We start from the raw sequence: 27,019 nt of genomic DNA, 5'->3' as shown, positions 1-27,019 counted from the left end.
CAGTAAGCCTGGAGTGATTTGTTTGAGAAAAACGCATGGTGAGTTAGAATGAGAGCAAATAGTGCCACCTGCTGGAATTATACTCGAAGAAGGGGAGAGAAGATAGTCTGTATTAATACCAAGAGCTGTCCATGGCTTTGTCCCATTCATTACTTTGTCACTCAAATGCAGTCATGATCCAGAGGTGATCAAAGACAGTTTCTGCCATCTATGCTTGTTTCTAATGCCCATCTACCACCTTATGCATTTCTTTTTCAACATCCCTCTTTTCTCCCTGTAGTGTTCCAATACATATAACTGCCAGTAAGATCACCAGGGCTTCCCTGGTAGCTCTAAAGAATCAGCTGGTAAAGAATCCGCCTGCAATGCAGGAAACCGCAGTTCGATTCCTGAGTCAGGAAGATCTGCTGGACAAGGGATAGGCTACCCACTCCAGTATTCTTGGGCTTCCCTGGTGGCTCAGATGACAAAGAATCAATGTGGGAAATGTGGGTTCAGTCCTTGAATTGGGAAAATGCCCTGAGAATGGAAGAGCTACCCACTCCAGTGGGTATTCCATGGACAGAGCTGGAGAATTCCATGGACAAAGGAGCCTGGCTGGCTACAGTCTATGGGGCTAAAGAGTCGGACACGACTGAGCAACTTTTACTTTCACTCACCAGTAAGACCAACTGTATTTCATTTATTGTCTCTCTAAGAATCTCTTGGAAATTAGATCATAGAATGTTCACATTCAAAGGGAACTTAGAGCTTGTCAATATGTTTTCAAACACATTTTGGACACAGAAACTCTTGGGAAACTATAGATGTAATCCCCCTTTCAGATACCAGTAGACTGAACCCAAAAAGGGGACAAGGCAGAGTGAAGACTAGAAATCATAAATACTGATTGCTAAACCGTTCTCTATATCAGTTAAGATGCTTTCAGCTGCAACACAGATGGCTTTAGCAATAATGGATATCTCACATAAGAAGCCTTGTGGGGCTCCAGGAATACCTTAGGGGCTGAGCAATGTCACCTAAGCCCAAGCTTCATCCCATTTCCCTCCCTGTTCTCCTCAGTGTGTCTGAGTTTGCAAGATGGCCCCACCAACATTGGGAACCACATCTCCACCCAAGATCAGGGAGTGAAGATGGATGACTCCCTCTTCCCTTATGAACTAATAGATTTGTCTTCTAAAGGCCCCCCCTCATGCCTTATTGGCCAGAGGAAATGAAAGGTCCCATCTTAAGTGGGTTACTGGCAAGGAGCACAGCACTCTCGTGTTTGACTTAGAAAAAATCCAGATTCACCCGCTGGGCCCGGGGTAGGGCCATCCATATGTGAAGCACAGAGTTGTGTGGAAGCACATAGCTTCCTGGGCAAAATTGGGTCAGCTCACAGGGAGGAGGGTAGGGGAAGAGCTAGCTGTCAGGCAAAATTCTCCGTGGGTCTCTCCCATTTCTGCTTATCTTCTGAACAAGAGGCATTGTCAGCTTTGTTCATACCTTTGAAAGGATGTGGGTATAGTGGTCTTGGAAGATAGATTGTCTTCCTCCAGAACAGAAGGTAGATTTATTTCCTGACTGGGTAAATAAAGCTAATGTCTCTTCCCAAGGCAAACATTAAGCAGACTTGCCAGCAGCCCCTCTAAAACTTAGGGGTTTCCTGAGGTCAGAGTGCACCGGCTACCTGAGCAACATCCCCCCTGGACTGCTCCACGCAGCCCCCATGGGAGCCAGGTCCCAGAGAAACCAAGGCAGATGGACGCTCGTGTTGCCTGCTGCCCCGTGAGGAATGCAACGCTTTGTCTCTGACCCAGGAGCGGCCTGTCTTCCATCCACATCTACAAAATGATGGCAAGCCAGCTTGTGAGCTTGGAAGCAAGTTGCTCCCCAGTCTTCCTGACACCAACAGAAAGGCAACCATCGTGTTTGCTACAGTGTTCTCCCTAATGAGCCTCCCTAGAAACACCCAACTCTCAAATACTTAGTTCTGGAAATAAGAATAGTTTCAAGATGTCAGAAATCCCTTTTCCACAGGCAGAAACAGGGCAGCCCTTCCGTCTTCAACCGGAGGCGCATGTTAAGTGACGATGGTGTCGTTGGCCATGGTGTCCTTTACGCTGTCTCCCTTTCATTCGCTGGCTGACTCTCTCTGTAATTATCTTTTTTAAAATGTCAGCTCCTCTCACCCAGAAGACCAAGAGCAATCAGCCGCAAACTGAACTTTACAAGCTTTTAAAACACACTTGCCGTTCGGCAGGGAGATGGGATTTCTCAAAGGCAATGTCGGGGAAGCTGATGCTGAATGACAGATGAAGGAACTCTTTCCTTCACTCTCACGTGGGGCTTCATGGCCCCTTCCTCGGGAAGCACCACAGGAAAGTGGGATGGGCTGAAACTATGAAGGTTTCTTCAGTGAAGCCTGGATGGAGGCTCTTGGAGGAGGATCTGTTCTCGGTTTTTCCACTAGTCATGGACAGATGTGAGAGTTGGACTATAAGGAAGGCTGAGCACAGAAGAATTGATGCTTTCAAATTGTAGTGCTGGAGAAGATTCTTGAGAGTCCCTTGGACTGCAAGGAGATGAAGCCAGTCAATCCTAAAGGAAATCGATCCTGAATAGTCATTGGAAGGACTGATGCTGAAGCTGAATGTGAAAAGCTGACTCATTGGAAAAGACCCTGATGCTGGGAGAGATTGAGGGCAGGAGGGGACGGGGGTGACCGAGGATGAGATGGTTGGATGGCATCACTGACTAAATGGATGTGAATGTGAGCAAACTCCAGGAGATGGTGAAGGACAGGGAAGCCTGGTGTGCTGCAGTCCGTGGGGTCGCAAAGAGTCAGACACGACTGAGCAACTGAACAATAAGGACTGTTCTCAGAGTCCCTCTTACTGCACCCAGTTGGGGAGAGAGGACTGAGCTACAGTGGGCTCCTGGGGACCTTCTCTCCTTCTCTAGAGGGAAGTGTTGATGTTAAGAAGACCATGGCCCAGAGGCAGAAACAGGGGATCCAGTGTGACAAGCAGAAAGGGAAGCATGGGTATTTCCTGGTAGCTGCTGGTCCTCAGGGTTTCTCCTAATGGTGACACGAACAAAAATCCATCATAGCAGGAGGAGAGGAGTGGAGAAAATTAGAGCAGCATCAGTCCCTCCAAGTCAAACCTTAGGGCTCAACTCAATTTATCCCTACATTGTATTTCCCTGATGGCTGCTGATGCCTCTTAAAATGAAACCATCTTTCCTACTTAGCTCGGAAAGCCTTGTTCTCTGGCTAGTCTGACAACTTACATTTTTAAAATGCATCTGCTAAAACACGGCACTGCAAGAACAGAACAAATTCAGTCTTAAAACCTGAAGTTACGTTTTCCCCATCGACTCATGCCAGAAATTCAGGGAAAGATCATTCCGTCCATGAGTCAGATTATTGTTGACCTGCATTCTCATCATACTTGTGTAGAAACCTTGGTGAAGGTCACTCCAGTGAATCCTGGAATGCAGGAGCCCCTAATTCAGAGAAGAAATGTCACCAGCACACGTGTGGGATCACCACAGGTGTTAAAATTAAAGTCCCCTTTCTAATGACATAAAGGAGCCAAAGTCCCCAGTACAATGAGGTTGATTACATTGAGCTCTGTGTCTAATGTCTCTGGAGCTCAGTAGAGTAAATGCCTCCTCAGAAGGACCTGACCCAGGGGTGGGGAACAGTCTAGGTCCCAAGAGAATCCAGCCCACTGCGGTTTTTAAATTAGAAGTTTGATTGCTTGCAACATCATCTCGAAATGGTACCAGTGCCAAGCGGCTGAATTTTTCATTAGCCTGGGGGAGAAAAAATGACAGATATTTAATTAAACCGCTTGGTGATTCATCAGAGGCTTATTGATAGATAGAGGCACCAAATCACTTTCTAAGCAAAGCTAGGCCCTCCAGTGATGTGGGGAATCTGTTCTGTCAAAAAGCATTCGCCAAGCTGAGGAGCTGGGACCCACATGCTGCTTCCCCATCACTCTGCCTTTCCTGCCAATGGCAGGAAAAAAAAAAAAAGTTAAAAAAAGTGTTTATAAAGCACTTGGTGGTCACTGAGGAATTTAAAACCTAACATGTGAAGTAAGAAAGCTACTAACAATTGAAGTTACCAGCACACCCTCCTAACCCATTTTTCTGTTGTTGGAAGGTGATTTAATCAAGGAGGTTGACTGGGAGCAGACCTAGGAAAATAAAAGGAATGATTTGTGGTCAGTGCCGGAGGGGAAGTTATGAGAAGGACTCGGCATCCCAGATGGCGAGTGTTCAAGGTGTACAGCAGGTGATTCCGGAAGGGGGTCTTAGGCAGGACCCACGCTGCCCTGCGCACAGCCCCAAGGTTCAGGAAAAGAGGAGGGTCATCCTCACTGCCTGCACAGATCACAGCTCCCAAACTCTCCAGAGGAACTTTAAAGATTAGATTGAAAGTGTCAGTTGCTTAGTCGTGTCCCCATGGACTGTAGCCCTCCAGGCTCCTCTGTCCAGGGATTCTCCAGGCAAGAACACTGGAGTGGGTTGCCATGCCCTCCTCCAGGGGATCTTCCCGACCCAGAGATCTCGTTACTGAAAGAGTACGTGTGTGGGGGGTCTGGCTGCCTGCCGCTCAGAAGCCAGTAAAGAGGCCAGGTCGATGGAAAGGAAAGTTTGCTTTATTTCAGATGCTGGAAACCAGAGGGGTAGGGTAGCAGACATCTGCCCAAAGGCTGACTTCCTCCCCGCAACACGCAGGGGTGAGAGCTTTTATAAACAGAGGGGGGGGGGGGGGGGGTTACATGCAGAAACAGCACAGTCATCTGTAACAGTCATCTTCAGTTGGTCATCAGTGGTCTGCTTCACATCATCTTGGTTGTTTCATGACAGTTAGTTAATCTCCAGTTCCGGGGTGCACTTGTTTCCATTTCTTTGCAGTCAATTCTCGGAATTGTGGCAGCTCAAGTCCTGGGTACAGTCTGATCATCGTGTAGTTAATTTCTCCACCTGGGGTTTTGGTATCTGTAAGACAGCTCACAAGATATGGCTCAGAATATTATCTACAGCCCTTGAGAAAGAACTAAAGGTCCTTGACTATGCTTAGTGACTACATTATTTTTATTTAGTCTCCTTTGACTGTTTTCCTTTGTTTCAGCATTTCTCACTTCTCTGATTAAACTTACTCTTTGACTAAAGTTTTCCACTGGCAGAGGACACGGTGGGGGGCAAGGACCTGCCCTCTGTGTGGATCCAGCTCCATTTCAGTTGAACTCAGGTGTTCTGCATTGCAGGCAGATTCTTTACTATTTGAGCCACCCAGAGAAGCCCAAAAATTAGATTAAGGAAATAAATTTTTGCAAATTCCCCCAAAGCAATAGCTCTCGACTCTAGGTATATATTAATATTTTCCAGAAAGCCTTTAAAAAATACCAACACCTAACCCAGACCAGCTGAGTGGGGATCCCTGGGGAGGGAGCTGCATACAGGTATGTTTCATAAAGCACTCGCGTGGGTCTAAAGTGCAGCCAGGGCCACAAGTCACATCCTAGGAGACACTGAAGAGTCGCAGAGTATGTCGAGTTGGAAGATCTCAGGTTTTAGAAGTTAACAAGCCTGGTTCAGATCCTGACTCCACTACTCACTAAATCTAAGAAGCTCAACGTAGACTTAAATGTCCTAGGCTTCAGTTCTTTATTTGGAAAGACTCAATGAGGGCAACTTCTTGGTAAAATAAGAAAAGAAATGTATACCTGGCCCCCAATCTAAGCTCACTTTCCTCCCCTTGGTTATGATTCATTAACAATGAATTGACGCTTTATCCCTCCTCCAAGATTGTATACCACTGTATACAATAGCAGGTGACAGGTGTACATTCCTCTCTCTATCTGCTTTGTTTTTCCTCTAGAAAAAGTGAAAGTGAAGTCGCTCAGTCATGTTGGACTCTTTGTCACCCCATGGACTATACCCTACCATGCTTCTCCATCCATGGGATTTTCCAGGCAAGAGTACTGGAGTGGGTTGCCATTTCCTTCTCCAGAGGATCTTCCTGACCCAGGGATCGAATCCGGGTCTCCCACATTGTAGGCAGATGCTTTACCATCTGAGCCACCAGGGAAGCCTTAAGCTTTAAAGCTCTTTGGTATCTGGGAGGGAATACTGCTTCCCAGGTGGCACTAGGGGTAAAGAACCCACCTGCCAATGAAGGAGATGCAGTTTCGATCCCTAGGCCAGGAAGATCCCCTGGAAGAAGGGATGGCAACCCACTCCAGTATTCTTGCCTGGGAAATCCATGGCTCCACAGAGGAGCCTGATGGGCTACAGCGCTTGGGGTCACAAAGAGTCGGACATGACTGAGCGACTTGGCACTCCCACATGCGTGCAGGGAATACTCATGTGGCTCTCCTGTTTCTGTTCCTCCAGCTGCCACAGAAGTGTCCTTTTCATTTGACGTTGGGAATGGGCCAGTGGAGATGGTGGTGAGGTCGCCCACCCCACTCAACGATGACCAGTGGCACCGGGTCACCGCCGAGAGGAACGTCAAGCAGGCCAGCCTGCAGGTGGACCGTCTGCCACAGCAGGTCCGCAAGGCCCCGACAGAAGGCCACACCCGCCTGGAGCTCTACAGCCAGCTGTTTGTGGGTGAGTGATGGGACACGGGACAACCAGCAGGACTTCTCTATTGCTTGTGATGGCGTTCACCTTGGGGAAAGGAAAACTGCCTACAGGGGTTCTGATAGAGATTTTTCTAAAAGTGTCTTTGCCTCTTGTGGTCTCCTCCGAGACAGGATGCGAGACAAGGGAGAAGACACAGGAGCCCTCAATCTGATGTCACTCTCTGCTTTCTGGAAGTCACAGTCCTCACATCCTACAAGATGATAGGGTGGCTAGGGTTTCTTTGAGGTCCCTGATCTGTGCAGTTTTAGGTTTATAGTTTTAGACCTTCACTGAAGTCCTTACAGTTTGTAGAGCCAAACTGTGGTTTTTCCAATGGTCCTGTATGGATGTGAGAGTTGGACCATAAAGAAGACTGGGTGCCGAAGAGTTGATGCTTTCAAATTGTGGTGCTGGAGAAGACTCTTGAGAGTCCCTTGGACGGCAAGGAGATCAAACCAATCAATACTAAAGGAAATTAACCCTGAATATTCATTGGAAGGACTGACACTGAAGCTGAAGCTGCAATACTTTGGCCACCTGATGTTAACAGACGACTCATTGGAAAAGACCCTGATGCTGGGAAGGATGGAAGGCAAAGGAGAAGAGGGCAGCAGAGGATGAGATGGTTGGATGGCATCACCAACTCAATAGACATGAACTTGGGCAAAGTCTGGGAGATAGTGAGGGACAGGGAGACTGGTTTGCTGCACTCCATGGAATCACAAAGAACTGGACATGACTTAGCGAATGAACAACAACAAGAATTCCTTAATGATTTAGAGCACTCATAACTATAAAAAGAAGGATGGACAAAGAGGGAGGAATGGTGTAATGGGCTCCCTAAGTTCAAGTTTGCTTGAAATGAGAAGTAGAAATCCACTCCATTGTCTGCCCAGCCTCAAAGTTCTAGGCAGAGGGAGATGGAGCCTTCTCCTTATGTAGCATCTTCACACAGAGGAAAGAGATCAACACTGAGAAGAAACTCAACCAGAGCAAAAAGTAAAGCACCCTTTGCAGGAAGTGGCTCCAGGCCCACAGTCTGGGCTCTGCTTCTGACATTTTCTAACTGAACCTAATGTTACTTCTAAGCAATACCTGTGTCCATGGTTAGTGAGATTTTAAATTTTATTTTCCAGAATACTAATATTTCAGGCAATTTGCTAATTTTCCTCTGTGGATTGCAAAGAATGCAAGTTTGAAGGACTCTGCAGCTGCCGTGCCACCTTAGACCTCCCCTGTGGGTGTGTGGGTGTTCGTTGGTCAAGTCGGTCGGCTACGGTGGTCTCAGACCCAGTAACACAGAGGTGACCTGCCCCCTGGGCTCTTACCCAGTGGAGGTCAGAGTCCCCACAGTGTCATTCATGATTATGGTGGGATGCTTGAAGAATGTTAGGAAGCCACAGAAAGACAGGTGATGTAGGTGTCCACTCCTTGGTGAAATGTTGTGAAAAGTGTGAACTTGGTCAGTCAGCTCTGGAAGTAAGACTGACTTGAGAACAGGCCACTTAAACTTTTTCATTGTGGTAAAAGTCACATAATATAAAACCTACTATTTTAACCATATTTAACTGCACAGTTCGGTGGCACTAAGCGCATTCACAGTGCTGTACAATTCTCACCATCGTCCGTCTTCTGAACTCTTCACCTTCCAAACCCGAAACTCTGCCTGTTAAAGTAACTCCCCATCCCCTCTCCCCACCGACTCCCAGCCCCTGGAATCTACCAGTGTGCTTTCTGACTCTATGAATTTGACTGTTCTAGGCACCTCATATAAGCGGAATCAAACAATATTTGTCTACATCTACTATATATTCAAATGCATTTTTTATTAGAGCTGGAATGCATTTTGTCCTACAAACACATTGGCCCTCCGTTTTCTTTTACCTGTGCTATCTAATTGGTTCTCGTTAGATATCTATTTTATCCATAATAGTGTATATATACAGGCTTCCCACTTCCCAGAAGTGGGCCCGGTGGTAAAGAATCCACCTGCCAAGCAGGAGACACAAGAGATGAGGGTTCGATCCCTGGACCGGGAAGATCTCTTGGAGTAGGAAGTGGCAGCCCACTCTATTTGTCAGTCCCAGTCCCCCAACTGATCCCACTCCCTTCCCCTGCATAGTGTCTATATATCTGTTCTCTATGTTTGTGTCTCTGTTTCTGCTTTGCAAATAGGTTCTCCTGTTTTTTCTAGAGTCCACATATATGCATTAATAATATTAAATACCAGGTCCACAAATTCCTGCTGAATACTGTGAGCAAATCTCCCCTTATCAATACCTCTTGGCCAGATCACCTAGATATAAGTCTCTTCCTAAATAAACCCTGCTCATCCCAGGCATGCAGGGTAGATCCACTTGGTTGTCATTATAACAGGTGACCCTAATTGACCCAGGTCCTCATTTTTCTGAGATAACTTTGGATGCAGAGGTTCAATTTTACTTTTATCTCTTTCTGTCTACTGACTATAGTTGTCTCCAATATTTTTGGAGACTAAGTAAAATTGTAAAATTAAGAAGGTAGGGAGAGTATTTATTATGGTCTTGGAAAGAATTTTGATTCATTTCAATGAGATGACCAGAAACAGCTTATAAAAAGAGCAGAGGAGAGGGCTGAGGTCAGAATTCAACAGAATACTTAAATGTAAGGGACAGACAGAAAAAAAGCGTCTCAGGAAGAACGAAGAGGGATGAAAAGAACAAGCAAGGAAAAGCCAGGAGAGGGGCTGTCACAGGAGGAGCGAGTTTCATGAAACAGTTTGCTTATTACTGACAAATCATACCAAGTGCCATGCGTGAAATAGGGCCAAGAAAATATTCTTTGAGTTTAGCAATTATGAAACCACTGTTGACCTTGGAGAGAGATAAGTTTCACAGAAGTTGGCTGATGTGATGAGTTAGCAATTTCCTTTCACTTGATGAGAAAGAGAAAGGCCCCCTGCCCCAGTTTCTAATTTCCTGTTATCTGAGATGTGGACGTGAGTGTCATCGCCAAGACACAAGCTGTTTGAGCTGGTATGAGAAACGCTCTTCGAGCCAGTATGAACAACATCTTCTGCAATAGAAGTCTACCCCAGGGGACATGGGAGGGGGCTTGTTTTCAGAAAATAACAAATTCAACGGCTATGAAATCCTGGAGCCAGTTACCTGAAGACTACTCAATAGGGATTCAGATAACCGGAAGCAGTTCTCAGTTCAGCTCTAATAACAAGAGTTATCACTTTTCCTCTTTTCATCTAATAAAAATCTCCTTTTTCATCTAATCAAGGTGTTGGATTTGTTGCTCTCCAAACTTTCTTCTAACTTTAACCATTTAAGATTATGTGTTAAGAAGTGGTTTGAAAAGGTCTGAGTTGCCAAGTGATCACTTGTAACCACCCCACCTATGCCACTTAGCATCTAGAGACCACTGACAAGTTGCCCAGTACTTCCGTCAGACGGGAATACAGTTCCTGCGTGTCAGGTGGAGATGAGCCCGTCCATGCTAAGCGCACCGTAGAGTACCCGGCTCAGAGCCAGCACTCATGAACTGGGAGCTGTCTCACCACCTTTCCCTTGACCTTTTATTCCCTTAGCTTTCTCCTTCTGCTGGGTCATGTTTACCCGTTCCTACAGAACTCACTTCCAACTGGCTTATTTCTTCCTTCCCCAAATACTCACCTGGGATCTTTTCAGCCCACCAGCCCTGAAGGAAAGTTCATGGGCTAGATGCCCTTTGATATCCAAAATCAGTCTTCAGCCACTCCACTCACCTGCCACAGTGGCCACAGAGCAGCTAGCCAGGGTGCAAGAATTTTCTCGCCAAGATGGTGAGTGAGCGTCCATCTGCAAATACCGCCCAGCAACACTGTCTGCAGCAGAGACGTGACCAGAGCTGACCGAGGGCTTCTAGAGGTGGACAGGCATAAAGTTCAGCTTAGAGCTAAAACAAACCCAGGGTCCTTCTTGGCTTTGGACCCAAAGTGGACTCCCAGGACGCCCACCCTCTGCCCGCTGCCTTTGTTAGCCAGAGCCGGGCTCCATCTCCTCTTCCACAGTCACTAAGAAAACGAGAACACAGTTCTCATCACCCCGCTGGTAAGAGGCAACTAGAAGCTGCCATGAAAAGCCGGTTAACACAAGTCGTTTGGAAGTTACGGGATCCAGCTATGATGGTGGTTTAGTGAAAAGATAATGATTCCATTTTAAAATGAAAAGTGACACAGGGAAGAGAAGAGCGGTTGCTGGGATTTGTCTGAAAAGCACCGGAAGCTTTCTTGTGTCTTTGGTCCATGATGAGCGAGTAGCCTGGGATGCATTCCAGCATGGCCTGCAGAGGCCCATGAACCATGAGAGGCTCAGACCTGCAGCCTCCGTGCAGCCATGGGCCAGATTTTACCCAGTAGGTGGAGAAGAGCAGACACACTTGAGGTCATTATCTAAGTACAAACAACACCAGGCTGCACTGAGCCCAGGTTAGCAGAAAGACATGCCAGTGAGTCCGGAGTCCTGACCACCGAAGCTGCAGTGGCCAGGCTGGGAGGGAACAGGGGTCTGGCAGACCCTCAGCCTGGAGCCCGGCGGCCAGCCTGGGGCAGGGTCAACGTGAGCCTTTGGGGACAGGTGAGCGGGCTCTTTGGGGCTGGGGCGGCGGGGAGCAGTGCTGGTGCAGGGGTTTGTGTGCAACAAAATCTACCCGGGCCAGAGCGTGGGACTGTGCTCAGCAGTGGTTTAAGGAGGAGGTCAGCATTCAGGAGAGCTGGAGGCTCCAGCAGGATGTCAAGCTCCTAAGGGCTCCTTGGGCAAGATGGTTGGTGGTGGTGGTTTAGTTGCTAAGTTGTGTCTGACTCTTGTGACCCCATGGACTGTAGCCTGCCAGGCTCCTCTGTCCATGGTTGTTAAGTCCTCTGAACTATGACAGATGTTTGGGCCCAGCTCACTTGACTCTGACCTCTTCTGATATCTCTCTGGAAGATAAAGGAGGCCAAGCCTTTTGTGCAAGATGTGACCCCGAAAGAAGCTGGGAAGTAGTCCTCCATCCTTCAGGACCCTCTGTGCTGCACTGGCACCTGGCTGGTATGTGATGGGAGAAGCACCATTTTTGGGAGGATGTCCTGGCCCATGAGAGCAGGAGGGCTGCAGTCGCCTCTTCCTCTGCCAGACAGTGTGTCCATCAGGAAAATTTTCTCATGAGTGACAGCTCCTGAGTTTATGGCAGAGTCAAGGTTTGTTAGATAGACTCATAAGCAAAGGGGACAGCGTGCGAGGACCATTCTCTGGGCTACGCTCTGCGAGCAGCCCTGGACAACTGCCCACATCCCTGAACCCAGCAGTGGGGCTGGTTCGGTCAGCTGCTCCTCGCATCCTCAGCATTTCAGACTCATAAGTAGATGATCCCATGGCCGTCTGAAATTGGCAAGGTCACTGAGGCAGTAAAGAAAATCACCATTTGTACGCAAGGGAGAAAAATGGAATTCCCTTCATGAAGTGCACTCAAATCTGTATATGAATAAAATGGCTCTTTCTAGTATCTGAAAAATTTACGATAAAAAATTTCCAATCCAGATTGAAGGAATCAAAATGCAGGAAATACGTCAGTTGTTCCCCTTTCCCACAAATTTGAGTCTGTAGCAGCAACTTACAAACTGGCAAAGACTTTCCAGATGATATTTAAGCCAAGGGCTCACATGCTTTATTTACATCAATTAAGTTGAATGGTTCTACGAAGACCTTCAAGACCTTTTAGAATTAACACCCAAAAAACGAGACTGGAATGCAAAAGTAGGAAGTCAAGAAACACCTGGAGTAACAGGCAACTTTGGCCTTGGAGTACAGAATGAAGCAGAGCAAAGGCTAATAGAGTTTTGCCAGGAGAATGCACTGGTCATAGCAAACACCCTCTTCCAACAACACAAGAGAAAACTCTACATGTGGACATCACCAGATGGACAACACCAAAATCAGATTGAATATATTCTTTGCAGCCAAAGATGGAGAAGCTCTATACAGTCAGCAAAAACAAGACTGAGAGCTGACTGTGGCTCAGTTCATGAACTCCTTATTGCCAAACTCAGATTTAAATTGAAGAAAGTGGGGAAAACCACAAGATAATTCGGGTATAACCTAAATAAAATCCCTTATGATTATACAGTGGAAGTGAGAAATAGATTTAAGGGACTAGATCTGATAGAGTGCCTGATGAACTATGGATGGAGGTTCGTGACATTATATAGGAGACAGGGATCAAGATGATGCAAGAAAAAGAAATGCAAAGAGGCCAAATGGCTTTCTGAGGAGGCCTTACAAATAGCTGTGAAAAGAAGAGAAATGAAAAGCAAAGGAGAAAAGGAAAGATATACCCATTTGAATACAGAGTTCCAAAGAATAGCAAGGAGAGATAAGAAAGGCTTCCTCAGCAATCAATGCAAAGAAATAGAGGAAAACAATAGAATGGGAAAGACTAGAGATCTCTTCAAGAAAATTAGAGATACCAAGGGAATATTTCATGCAAAGATGGGCTCAGTAAAGGACAGAATTGATATGGACCTAACAGAAGCAGAAGATATTAAGAAGAGGTGGCAAGAATACACAGAAGAACTGTACAAAAAAGATCTTCATGACCCAGATAATCACGACGGTGTGATCACTCACCTAGAGCCAGACATCCTGGAATGTGAAGTCAAGTGGGCCTTAGGAAGCATCACTATGAACAAAGCTAGTAGAGGTGATGGAATTCCAGTGGAGCTATTTCAAATCCTGAAAGATGATGCTGTGAAAGTGCTGCACTCAATATGCCAGCAAATTTGGAAAACTCAGCAGTGGCCACAGGACTGGAAAAGGTCAGTTTTCATTCCAATCCCAAAGAAAGGCAATGCCAAAGAATGCTCAAACTACCACATAATTGCACTCATCTCACACACTAGTAAAGTAATGCTTAAAATTCTCTAAGCCAGACTTCAACAATATGTGAACCATGAACTTCCAGATGTTCAAGCTGGATTTAGAAAAGGCAGAGGAACCAGAGATCAAATTGCCAACATCCGCTGGATCATCAAAAAAGCAAGAGTTCCAGAAAAACATCTATTTCTGCCTTATTGACTATGCCAAAAGCCTTTGACTGTGTGCATCACAATAAACTGTGGAAAATCCTGAAAGAAATGGGAATACAAACCACCTGACCTGCCTCTTGAGAAACGTATATGCAGGTCTGGAAGCAACAGTTCAAACTGGACATGGAACAATGGACTGGTTCCAAATAGGAAAAGGAGTACGTCAAGGCTGTATATTGTCACCCTGCTTATTTAACTTATACACAGAGTACATCAGGAGAAATGCTGAGCTGGAAGAAGCACAGGCTGGAATCAATATGCTGGGAGAAATATCAATAACCTCAGATATGCAGATGACACCACCCTTATGGCAAAAATTGAAGAAGAACTAAAGAGCCTCTTGATGAAAGTGAAAGAGGAGAGTGAAAATGTGGGCTTAAATCTCAACATTCAGAAAACTAAGATCATGGCATCTGGTCCCATCATTTCATGGCAAGTAGATGGGGAAACAGTGGCTGACTTTATTTTGGGGGGCAGATCACTGCAATCAAAATCACTGCAGATGGTGATTTCAACCATGAAATTAAAAGACACTTACTCCTTGGAAAGGAAGTTATGACCAACCTAAACAACATATTAAAAAGCAGAGACATTACTTTGTCAACAAAGGTCCATCTAGTCAAGCCAATGGTTTTTCCTGTAGTAATTTATGGATGTGAGAGTTGGACTATAAAGAAAGCTGAGCACAAAAGAATTGATGCTTTTGAACTGTGGTGTTGGAGAAGACTCTTGAGAGACCCTTGGACTGCAAGGAGATCCAAACAGTCCATCCTAAAGGAGATCAGTCCTGGGTGTTCATTGGAAAGACTGATGTTGAAGCTGAAACTCCAATACTTTGGCCACATGATGCGGAGAGCTGACTCATTGGAAAATACCCTGATGCTGAGAAAAATTGAAGGCAGGAGAAGGGGATGACAGAGGATGAGATTGGATGGCATCACCGACTCAATGGACATGAGTTTGGGTGGACTCCAGGAGTTGGTGAAGGACAGGGAGGCCTGGCGTGCTCTGGTTCATGGGGTCGCAAAGAGTCGGACACAACTGAGTGACTGAACTGAACTGAACTGAACTGAATCCACGTGAGAACCTTAAAAGTACGTACTGTTTTCTTTTCACAGTGAAGAAAGTAATGCTAGAGGTTAGTCAACAGCCCAAGATCAGGCAGCTGGTAAGAGACAAGAAGTGGAATCTGATCCCAGGTTTTCCCAGTAGTCATGTGTGGATATGAGAGTTGAACCATAAAGAAGGCTGAGCACTGAAGAATTGGTGCTTTCAAATTGTTCTGGAGAAGACTCTTAAGAGTCCCTGGGACAGCAAGGAGATCAAACCAGTCAACCCTAAAGGAAATGAACCCTGAATATTCATTGGAAGGACTGATGCTGAAGCTGAAGCTACAATACTTTGGCCACCTGATGCTAACAGATGACTCATTGGAAAAGATCCTGATGCTGGGAAAGATTGAAGGCAGGAGGAGAGGGGGCGACAGAGGATGAGATGGTTGGTTGGCCTCACCAACTCAATGGACATGAGTTTGAGCAAGCTCCTGGAGATCGTGTAGGACAGGGACGCCTGGCACGCTGCAGTGCCTGGGGTTGCAAAGAATCAGACACGACTGTAAGAGCTTAGCATGCACACACACACATCTCAAAGGAAAGGAGCAGCGGAAGAATAAAGGCTCTAAGAATAGGAGAGTACAGAGTCTATGATCAGAAGAAACATGTCTGAAGTTGAGCCAAGCTGAGGAGAACGTTAAGGCCATCTTGATCATCGCCACTGCAGGTCCCTCATCTGGGGAGCGACTCTGGCCCCCACATATTTGGAAAAGTGTGATGGCTTTGGAGCACTGCCTTCAGCTCCAGCTTCAGCCAAGGCTGACCACAGTCCCTGGGAGAACCAGTCCCCAAAATCTTGCACCCCCAGATGATAGCTGTACCCCACTATGAAATGCAACTGTCAGTCACAGAGCCTGTAGTAGAAGACCCAGTGTTCAAGCAGGACTCCAGTCACTGGGCTTGGGTCAGCCCCGGCAGGTGGTCTGTGGATCACATTCAAGTCTCAGAAGCAAAAATCAAGGCAGGCAGGGACTCACCATCTGACAAGCGCACAAAAGGCTTGGAAGAACAAGAGAATTTTATGCCAAAGCACTGGCAGCAGGGGATGAACAAGACGACTTACTTGAGAGTCTCTCTGATATAGAAATAAGCTGCTTTTCTCTTTAGCTCTTTTGGTAAACCCTTTACGAAGGTGGTCAGGGTCAACATGGAGCTCTCTGGAGCTGTGTCCAGAACATGACCTTCCGGCTTCCTCCAGGCTCTCAGGAGCAGCTCACGTGCCCTCCTTCCTGAAATGCATTCTTTTCTTGGAGTCCATGGCACGTGGCACCCACTTTCCCTCGACCTCACTGGCCAGGACTCAAGTCTATCCTATGAGTTCTTTCTCTTGCACTAAATGTTGGCACATCAGACACAGAAGCTTCTTCCCCAACTATCTGTTTCCCTGGGTGATCTCATCCAGTCCAGTGGCTCCAATACTACTTATGCACCAGTAACTCTGAAATGAGCGTATTAAAAAACAGAGACATCACTTTGCCAGCAAAGGTCCATATAGTCAAAGCTATGGTTCTTCCAGTAGGCATGTATGGATGTGAGAGTTGGATCATACAGAAGGCTGAGCACTGAAGAACTGATGCTTTCAAACTGTGGTGCTGGAGAAGACTCTTGAGAGTCCCCTGGACTCCAAGCATATCAAACCAGTCAATCCTAAGGGAAATCAACCCTGAATATTCCTTTGGAAGGACTGAGCTGAAGCTGAAGCTCCAGTACTTTGGCCACCTGATGTGAAGAGTTGTCTCAATGGAAAAGACCCTGATGCTGGGAAAGATTGAAGGCGGGAGGAGAAGGGGACAACAGAGGATGAGATGGTTGGATGGCATCACTGACTCAGTGGACATGAACTTGGGCAAACTCTGGGAGATGGTGAGGGTCAAAGGACCCTGTGTGTGCTGCAGTCCATGGGTTTGCAAAGAGCCAGATACGACTTAGCAACTCTGGAATCAAAAGTTCCAGGCCTCACTCTTCCCGAAAACTCTGCATCCAAATACAGGACTATCTTGTCAGCAACAGGGGATGTCTGTCTGGTGTCATCTCAGAGTAAATATGGCGGGGAGAATTCCTGGTGCCTGCCCCAAACCTGCTCTTCCACCAGCCTTCCCATCTCAGTAAAGGACATCACCCTCCACCCATTTCGGCTTGAGCCCAGAATTTGGTTTTGGCCTTGGTGTCCTTTTTCCCTCCTCACTGCCCATCAATAATGAGTCTTACGACTGCATCCATCTAGACTGTGCCTCAAATACCTCCACTGCTATCTCCAGCCACTGGGCCCACTCTTGTCAAAGCCATGCTTGTTTCTTGCTTGGACTAAACAGTCTCCCAACTGGTCTCCAGTCTTGGTATGTTCCTTGAATGCGCCAAGCCTATTCCCACTTTAGAGCATTACACTCCCATTACCTGAAACTCCTCCCCAGACATCAAAGCTGGCTCCTTTTTTTTATTGAAGTAGGGACTTTCCTGGTAGCCCACCTGGTAAAGAATCTGCTTGCCAATGCAGGAGATGGCAAGAGACGCAGCTTTGGTCCCTGGGTCAGGAAGATCCCCTGGAGGAGGGAGGGTGTGGCAACCCCCTCCAGTATTCTTGCCTGGAAAATTCCATGTACAGAGGAACCTGACAGGCTATTGTCCATGAGGTCGCAAACTGTCAGACACAGCTGAGCGCACATGCACACACACACACACACACAGTTGATTTATAATATTAGTTTCAAGTGTATAACATAATGGCTCGATGTGTTTTATAAATTATATTCCATTTAAAGTTATTACCAAATAATGGTTATATTTCCCTGTGCTGTACAATATATCCTTATTGCTTGCTTATTTTATACATGTATTAATGGTAGTGTGTGTCTTTCACTCTCCTGCCCCTATCTTGCCCCTCCCCTCTCCCCGTTGGTAACTACCGGTTTGCTGTCTGTATCTGAGTCTGTTTCTGTGTTGTTGTATACATTTATTTGTTTTATTTTTTAGATTCCACTGTAAGTGACAATATACAGTGTTTGTCTTTCTCTGTCTCACTTATTTCACTAAGCCTAATACTCTCTAGGTACATCCACCTGACTGCAAAATGCAGCATTTCATTCTTTTTATGGCTTAGTCATATTCCATCGTGTGTATGTACCATATCTTCTTCATCCATTCATCTGTTGTTGGACACTTAGGATGCTTCCATATCTTAAAGACTGGCTGCCTCTTGTCATTCAGTCTCAGCACTGTACCTCCTCAGAGAGGCCTTATCTGACCACCCAGTCTGACATAGCCAGTCATTTGCCATTTTACTTTCTCCTTAGAACTTGTGATATTTTTGGTTATTTTTGTGTCCTTCCCCTAGAAGTGGAACTACATGACAAGAGAGACTTAGAAGAACACTGGGGTAGTTGCCCAGTGGATTTGCTGGAGCAATAACATGAATGAATAAGCAATTTATATTTTTGTTACTACTCTGAGTTAACGGGCTTCCCTCGTAGCTCAGTTGGTAAAGAATCCACCTGCAATGCAGGAGACCTGGGTTCGATCCCTGGGTTGGGAAGATCCCCTGGAGAAAGGAAAGGCTACCCACTCCAGTATTCTGGCCTGGAGAATTCCAGGGACTTACAGACCGTGGGGTCGCAACAAGTTGGACATGACTGAGCAACTTTCGCTTTCACTGAGTTAACAGTCACATTGCCATCATTGGAAATACCTTTTTCTTTGGGTACCACAGACTAAAATCAACCATGACTGAAGCCTAAAAAAGAGTCACAGAAAAATTCATTTGATGAAAGATAGCATCTCAGATCATTCTAGGCCCTAAATATAGTTTTTAGTCTCCCTCTTTCAAATTGAGGTCTCAGATTGCTAGCTGGGACCCTCACAGTTTCTCCCCCGACTCTTAAAATTGATCTCGTGGCTCTCTTCCAAACAGGTGAGGAGAGATGTTGTAACTAGAAACCCCTGACGCAGATAAAATAATAAAAGAAAAAGATGTGCTGTATATAATCTAGTTTTAAAAAATCACTAGATGAAATCAGTAAACTATCTAAAAGCAAATATGCAAGCAAAATACAGAAGCCTCTCCATGGACTGTCACTCCATCACAGCTGTTCTCCGCAAGCATTGTCAGCACATTTATTCTTTTCTTAACGTGACTGCCTTCACCAGGCTCTGCCGTGAAGTCACAGGTGAGGTGTCTGCTCTCTTCTTAGTAAAACAACCCCCTCCCTGCCAACCTCACAGGCCAAGGAGGGTCCTTCTCCACTAACAGTCACCATATGCTTTCCTGCTCTTTGTCTTCTAATGGTCAAAACTAATTAACTTTTGCAGTCCCAGCTGTCTGTTTTACAATTAGAGTTTTAACATATTAAGTGAGTTATGAAGACAAAACTGTTACCTTTCTTACATATACTTCCAACATAATCAAACTGACAGTGTGCTTTCAACCTCCTGTGAGTCTCCAAAAGGTGGTCTTGGTTTTCAGTCACTCAGTCGTGTCCAACTCTGTGACCGCATGAACTGCAGCACGCCAGGCTTTTCTGTCCTTCACTATCTCCCAGAGTTTGCTCAAACTCATGTCCACTGAGTCGGTGACGCCATCCAACCATCTCATCCTCTGTCATCCTCTTCTCTTCCTGCCCTCAATCTTTCCCAGCATCAGGGGCTTTTCCAATAAGTCGGCTTTTCATATCAGGTGGCCAAAGTATTGGAGTTTCAGCTTCAGCATCAGACCTTCCAATAAATATTCAGGGTTGATTTCCTTTCAGATTGACTGGTTTGATCTCCTTGCTGTCCAATGGACTCTCAAGAGTCTTCTTCAGCACCACAATTTGAAAGCATCAATTCTTTAGTGCTCAGCTTTCTTTATGGTTCAACTCTCACATCTGGAAAAACCATAGCTTTGACTATCCAGACCTTTGTCGGCAAAATGATGTCTGCTTTTAATACACTCCCTACCTATTTCCATAGGCACTCAGCTAATTTTCTACAACAGAGATTCCATGTTTAGAAACTTTTAGAGGGATATTTTATAGTCAAATGCTCTACTACTGAGCTTTAAAACCTTTTACCCCTTTAAAGAGAGATTGTGAACCTAAGAAAGCAGCCAAAAGATGCTGAAGCTGAAGCTCCAATACTTCGGCCACCTGATGCGAAGAGCCGACTCATTCGAAAAGACTCTGATGCTGGGAAAGATAGAAGGGGATGACAGAGACCGAGATGGTTGGATGGCATCACCGACTCAATGGACATGAGTTTGAGCAAGTTCCAGGAGATACTGAAGGACAAGGAAGCCTGGAGTGCTGCAGTCCACGGCGTTGCAAAGAGTCAGACACGACTGAGCGAACAACAAGAAAGCAGCCAGACCTACTGTTCACCTTCCATGTAAAACACCTCGTGTTCCACAAGAACAAAAGCTTCAAGGATTCTGAGGTCTTTCATTCCAATTTTCTCATAGCGGTTGGAATGCTCCAATTCAGAAAAGATATTTTAATGTAAAGGCATGCGTGCATGCTAAGTTGCTTCAGTTGTGTCCAACTAATTGCAACCCTATGGACTGTAGCTGCCAGGGTCCTCTGCCAGTGGAATTCTCCAGGCAAGAATACTGGAGTGGGTTGCCATGCCCTCTTCTGGGGGATCTTCCCAACCCAGGGATCAAACCCAGGTCTCCCGCATTGCAGGCAGATTCTTTACTGAATCTGTCTGAGCCATCAGGGAAGCCCCAAGATGTGTATATCCACTCTTTCTTTATTCCATCCCATGGTGATGAATATTTGTTTCCTGAACTCTTTGCTTCTACAAATAATTATTCAGCAAATCTATTTGTGCGTATCCCCGTTATCTGTATATTTTCTCACGTGAACACACATGCATCTGTGTATGGCCAGGAGAATTACTGAGATGTAGGGTATGTACATATTTAATTTCTCTAAGTACTGCTTGTCTGATCACATTCTGAGTGTAAACGTCAAACTACCATTGGTATTAATAGCTCTGTATTCTTTGAGACTATTATGTTCATAATCCTTTTGATTTATTGTTCATTTTACAGGTATGTAATTTCCATCTTTATTCCTTCTGATGTTTTCCACCACACAATTTTATTTCTATTCTTATAACTACTGTGCAGTTCTTCTTGTTGTTAATATTTGCCTGGTGTTTTTATATGGGTGTTGGAATCCTTTTACTTAAATGTGTGTCTTAGATAGTATAATGCTGAATCTTTTCTAAATCTAATTTGAGAGTCTCTTTTTATTCATTTATTGAAACTACTGTTATATCAGAGTACACTTTCTACCACCTTACCCTGCGTTTTCAATTTACAATGTTTTCTTTGTTTGCTCACCCACCCCACAATCTATTACCTTTCACTGGTTAGTGAAGTGAAAGTCGATCAGTCCTGTTGGACTCTTTGCAACCCCACGGATATACAGTCCATGAAATTCTCCAGGCCAGAATACTGGAGTGGGTAGCCTTTCCCTTCTTCAGGGGATCTCCCCAACCCAGGGACTGAACCCAGGTCTCCTGCATTGCATTCTTTAAAGTTGGATTCTTTACCAACTGAACTATCAGGTAAACCCTTCACTGGTTAAACTGAATATTATTCAGTTTTAAAAGTTTTAAATCCAGATTTTAAAGCTGTATGTTCTACTTTCATTCCTCTGGCAGCTATGCCTAACTTCTTAAGACTCAACTTATGTTTCGTCTCTATCATCTACAAAACCAAATTGATGTCTCTATTCTGAATGAGACCAAGAACCCTCTGACCTCCTTTGCCACCTCACTACTTGCTATGTTGACATCGTCTATGGTTTTAATTGCAGAATCTTATGAATATCCTTATTTTAACTGCTTATGAAAAAAACATTAATATTTGTGGTTTTCTTTTCACTTACTCTTATTTCCCACACTTATCTACTCTTAGATTTATTTTTCTTTTTACTCAAGAGCAGTTTTTTTCTAAAATGTCATAGATGAGTCCTTCAGAGTCTCATATACTTGTGAATGTCTATTTAAATCAACACTGTGAGAATAGTAGTCCATTGTATTTTATAGGCAGTGTTGATACTGAGAAATTAGATGTAAGTTACATTCTTTTCCTTTACTATGTCTTAACTTCATTATAATGCATCAGTTCTTAACCTTTGGGGAGCAATTTGGTACTATCTATACCTCTCTTCCCAAGGAAATGTTTTCTATGAATGACAGTCACAGAATTATAAAAGAAACGAATACACTTATCAAAGCATTTAAAACAGCACGTTCATTTTACAATATGTTTGCTCATTACCAGTACTTTAAATAATAGGACGTAGAATCAGGTCTTATGACTGCTCATAACTCATAATTTCAAATTCATCTTGGTCTTTATGATTATGATATTTCCAAAAATCTAGAACATAGAAAATCTATGATTTTTTGGTTAAAAATAGTGATACAAAAGTGGCTAACGCTACTGTGATTTTTCCTACATTTCTAATTGAAGCAAATGCTGAATTTCTTTTAGAGGTTAGTGAAAAATGATCCTGTTAGCCTTTTCCCATCTGTGTTGTCAAGCTTTCTCTCATTTTATGTACAACTGGAGTGGTGGGCCTCTGGTTAAGTGAGAACTACAGCTGTAGGTGTAGGTGGAAGAGATTTTTTTCTTATCTACTCCGTTCATCACTTCATGGGCTCCTTCTTTCTGAAGTCTAATATTGTTTATTCCAGAAAATTCTGGCCCCTTATTTCTTCACATAGTTCCGTCCTGCATCATTCTTTTCTCTTCCTCTGAGCTTATTGTCATGTAAATAGTGACACTTCTGCGTCCACCCTCCATAACTTTTCTTCCGTTCTTTCACTCTCTTTGTCCCTTATTGTCGACCTTGAGGAGGACTGACTGACCCAGGATCCCAACCCACTGAAGCATTCTTCTGCTCTGTCTATTCTGTTTTTCGACACTTACAGGTGTTTCATTCTCAGTACCCCCAGCCAGTTCTCCTTCGTGAACCTGTCATCGCCCATGTCTCCATCCTGAAGGAATCCTGATGCTCACTTACAGCTGCATCACATCAGTGCAACGATGACGACATCAGTGCGACGATGACGACATCAGTGCGACGAAGACTACGTGAGTGCGACGATGACGTCAGTGCGACTATGATGACGTCAGCGCATTGATGATGGCGTCAGTGTGACAAAGACGACGTCAGTGTGACAAAGACGACGTCAGTGCAATGATGTCGACGTCAGTGCAATGAAGACGACGTCAGTGCGACAAAGACGATGTCAGTGCAACAATGACGACGTCAGTGCAACAATGACGACGTCAGTGCAACAATGACATCAGTGCGACCATGTCGACGTCAGTGCGATGATGATGATGTCAGTGCAATGATGTTGACGTCAGTGCAATGATGACGACAGACGACATCTCCTGGGTTAGCTATCTGTTAGCTGCCTGTCCCAACACAGCTCGTGCTGTCGTCTGCTCTGCATAGTATTTGCTATCTTCAGGGGTCCTGTCCAGTCACATATGTCCCGCCGAGATTACCCAGTGACTCTTTTGCTCTCGTCGCACACGCACACACACCGCACAGGCCCCGAGCTGAGCTTCTGGTGCAGAGTCGAGGGTGGGAGGAAACACCCACCTTGGGATGTAGAGGTGCCCATGCCCCCCTGTCCCAGCCCCTCCTGTCCCCACCTCTGCGCCTCCCTCACGTCCCTGCACCTGGCTTCAGAGGGGCTCCCCCCGTCATGTGCTGCGGCTAACCCTTAAGCCAGTGCTGGATCTTCACCTGCTGAACCCACTCTCACCACACATTCCCTCACTAATAATGACCAGGTGGACTCTTTACCAACTGAGCTATTGACAGTTCAGTTCAGTCGCTCAGTCCTGTCCGACTCTTTGCGACCCCATGAATCGCAGCATGCCAGGCCTCCCTGTCCATCACCAACTCCCGGAGTTCACTCAGACTCATGCCCATCGAGTCAGTGATGCCATCCAGCCATCTCATCCTCTGTCGTCCCCTTCTCCTCCTGCCCCCAATCCCTCCCAGCATCAGAGTCTTTTCCAATGAGTCAACTCTTCGCATGAGGTGGCCAAAGTACTGGAGTTTCAGCTTCAGCATCGTTCCTTCCAAAGAAATCCCAGGGCTGATCTCCTTCAGAATGGACTGGTTGGATCTCCCTGCAGTCCAAGGGACTCTCAAGAGTCTTCTCCAACACCACAGTTCAAAAGCATCAATTCTTCGGTGCTCAGCTTTCTTCACAGTCCAACTCTCACATCCATACATGACCACTGGAAAAACCATAGCCTTGACTAGATGGACCTTTGTTGGCAAAGTAATGTCTGCTTTTCAATATTTTATCTAGGTTGGTCATAACTTTCCTTCCAAGGAGTAAGCCTCTTTTAATTTCATGGCTGCAGTCACCATCTGCAGTGATTTTGGAGCCCCAAAAAATAAAGTTTGACACTGTTTCCACTGTTTCCCCATCCATTTCCCATGAAGTGATGGGACTGGATGCCATGGTCTTCGTTTTCTGAATGTTGAGTTTTAAGCCAATTTTTTCACTCTCCACTTTCACTTTCATCAAGAGGCTTTTGAGTTCCTCTTCACTTTCTGCCATAAGGGTGGTGTCATCTGCATATCTGAGGTTATTGATATTTCTCCCAGCAATCTTGATTCCAGCTTGTGCTTCTTCCAGCCCAGCATTTCTCATGATGTACTCTGCATAGAAGTTAAATTAGCAGGGTGACAATATACAGCTTTGACGTAGTCCTTTTCCTATTTGGAACCAGTCTGTTGTTCCATGTCCAGTTCTAACTGTTCTTCCTGACCTCCATACAAATTTCTCAAGAGGCAGGTCAGGCGGTCTGGTATTCCCATCTCTTTCAGAATTTTCCACAGTTTATTGTGATCCACACAGTCAAAGGCTTTGGCATAGTCAATAAAGCAGAAATAGATGTTTTTCTGGAACTCTCTTGCTTTTTCCATGATCCAGCAGATGTTGGCAATTTGGTCTCTGGTTCCTCTGCCTTTTCCAAAACCAGCTTGAACATCAGGAAGTTCACGGTTCACATATTGCTGAAGCCTGGCTTGCAGAATTTTGAGCATTACTTTACTAGCGTGTGAGATGAGTGCAATTGTGCAGTAGTTTGAGTTTTCTTTGGCATTGCCTTTCTTTGGGATTGGAATGAAAACTGACCTTTTCCAGTCCTGTGGCCACTGCTGAGTTTTCCAAATTTGCTGGCATATTGAGTGCAGCACTTTCACAGCATCATCTTTCAGGATTTGAAATAGCTCAACTGGAATTCCATCACCTCCACTAGCTTTGTTCATAATGATGCTTTCTAAGGCCCACTTGACTTCACATTCCAGGATGTCTGTCTCTAGGTGAGTGATCACACCATCGTGATTATCTGGGTTGTGAAGATCTTTTTTGTACAGTTCTTCTGTGTATTCTTGCCACCTCTTCTTATTATCTTCTGCTTCTGTTAGGTCCATACCATTTCTGTCCTTTATCGAGCCCATCTTTGCATGAAATGTTCCCTTGGTATCTCTAATTTTCTTAAAGAGATCTCTAGTCTTTCCCATTCTATTGTTTTCCTCTATTTCTTTGCATTGATCGCTGAAGAAGGCTTTCTTATTTCTCCTTGCTATTCTTTGGAACTCTGCATTCAGTTGCTTATATCTTTCCTTTTCTCCTTTGCTTTTCATTTCTCTTCTTTTCACAGCTATTTGTAAGGCCTCAGGAAGATCTCAAAAATAACCCAGTCAAATAGGCCTTTCCCATATTCCTCTCCTACTTGGCCTCAGGTATCATTTAAGACACATAAACACGCCTTCCGGGCAGCCCTGACCTCAGAACACCAGTTCTGTCCTCAGCCTCTCCAGCTCCCAGCTCCTCTCCCACTCCATCCCAACCCTCGCTTTTTTTTCTGCTGTCTCCATCTTGGGAGCTCATGCAGCCTGCGAGGTTGGTGATGAGAGCTGTGCTGATCCCTCCCAGATCCATAAATCCAGCCTGTATCTGGGACTGAGGTCTGCAAATGCTTGCTTGGAGCCTGAGAGTGAGAGAGTGTGAGCTAACAGCTCTGATTCTTGGCTGCAGATGAAACAGCTCTGATTCTTGACTATGTGTGTGAGAGAGAGAACACGGGACATAAGACCAACAGAAAGAAGATGCTAATTTTGCTCCAGAGATGAGCAGAACACATCATATGAGCATATGTGCATGCTATTGCTTCAGCCCTATCTAACTCTTTGTGACCCCATGGACTGTAACCCACCAGGCTCATCTGTCCATGAGATTCTCCAGGCAAGAATACTGGAGTGGGTTGACATGCCCTTCTCCAGGGTATCTTCCTGACCCAGGGATCGAATGCATACCTTGGCAGGCATGTTCTTTACCACTAGCACCACCTGGGAAGATATTTGTAAAAAAAAATGTTTAGACAGAGTTGTAAGCTAATGTATTTGAAATTTGGCTTGGTATTGAAGTTTACTGAAGTAACTATTAGTAATTTAAAATATAGATCCTGCTGGGATCTGGAGGTTTATCACCAGACCCTCTGTCTGCCCCCACTTCCTTGAGGGACTTGGAGTCATAAGACCCGCTGCAATGATGGTCCTCTGAAATAGCACTGTCAGACCAAAAGTAGAGAAATAACCAACTTCCCCCCCCCCCCCGCATCAGGAGCCAGAGCTCATCACTGCTCTGATTTTGAAAATGAAGTATGAAGCTTTTGCTTCATGTGACAAGAAAATATACATATGACTTCAAGGATAGCATGAAGCAAGCATCTCCTCTTTGTGGCCTAGAGACCAGGTTGAGCATCCATATGTCCAAATTTCTGATTCTGAACTCTTGAGTGTTACATTCCCTTTCAAGCTTCAGCCATCCCAGGACAGTACTCTGCCAAGGGGTGGATAATTCATCTCAGATAGTAATCATTCTGTTAGCATTTCCCATACCTAAGCACAGCAATGCCTAGAAACTTGTTAAAAAGCTGGCAAAGAGTCTCATATGATGCAAGCCCAAAATCAAGATGTAGCTACAGCATTGCAAGAGCGCTGAGTTACCCAGGGAACTCTACTCAATACTCTGTAGTGACCTATATGGGAAAAGAATCTGAAAAAGGGTGTATGTATGGATCAGTTGTACATATACATATGTGGACACCACAAACCAACACAACATTGTAAATCAATTATACTCAAATTTAAAAAATTTT

General features: G+C 45.2%; 1 protein-coding gene across 3 annotated transcripts in view; it reads left to right on the top strand.

Annotated features, from left to right (window-relative positions):
- CNTNAP2 (contactin associated protein like 2) overlaps nt 1–27,019 on the top strand; it is a 2,326,438-nt gene that overhangs the window by 2,068,166 nt on the left and 231,253 nt on the right. For all 3 annotated transcript variants that reach the window (XM_027538737.1, XM_027538738.1, XM_027538736.1), the window contains exon 18: nt 6,400–6,618. In XM_027538737.1, coding sequence (XP_027394538.1) covers nt 6,400–6,618 — 219 coding nt within the window. The remainder of the gene's footprint in view (nt 1–6,399; nt 6,619–27,019) is intronic.

Source organism: Bos indicus x Bos taurus, chromosome 4, assembly GCF_003369695.1.
Source record: "Bos indicus x Bos taurus breed Angus x Brahman F1 hybrid chromosome 4, Bos_hybrid_MaternalHap_v2.0, whole genome shotgun sequence".
Lineage (NCBI taxonomy): Eukaryota > Metazoa > Chordata > Mammalia > Artiodactyla > Bovidae > Bos > Bos indicus x Bos taurus.
Note: the sequence above shows the minus strand (reverse complement) of the source record. Positions and strands in the feature narration are given on the sequence as shown.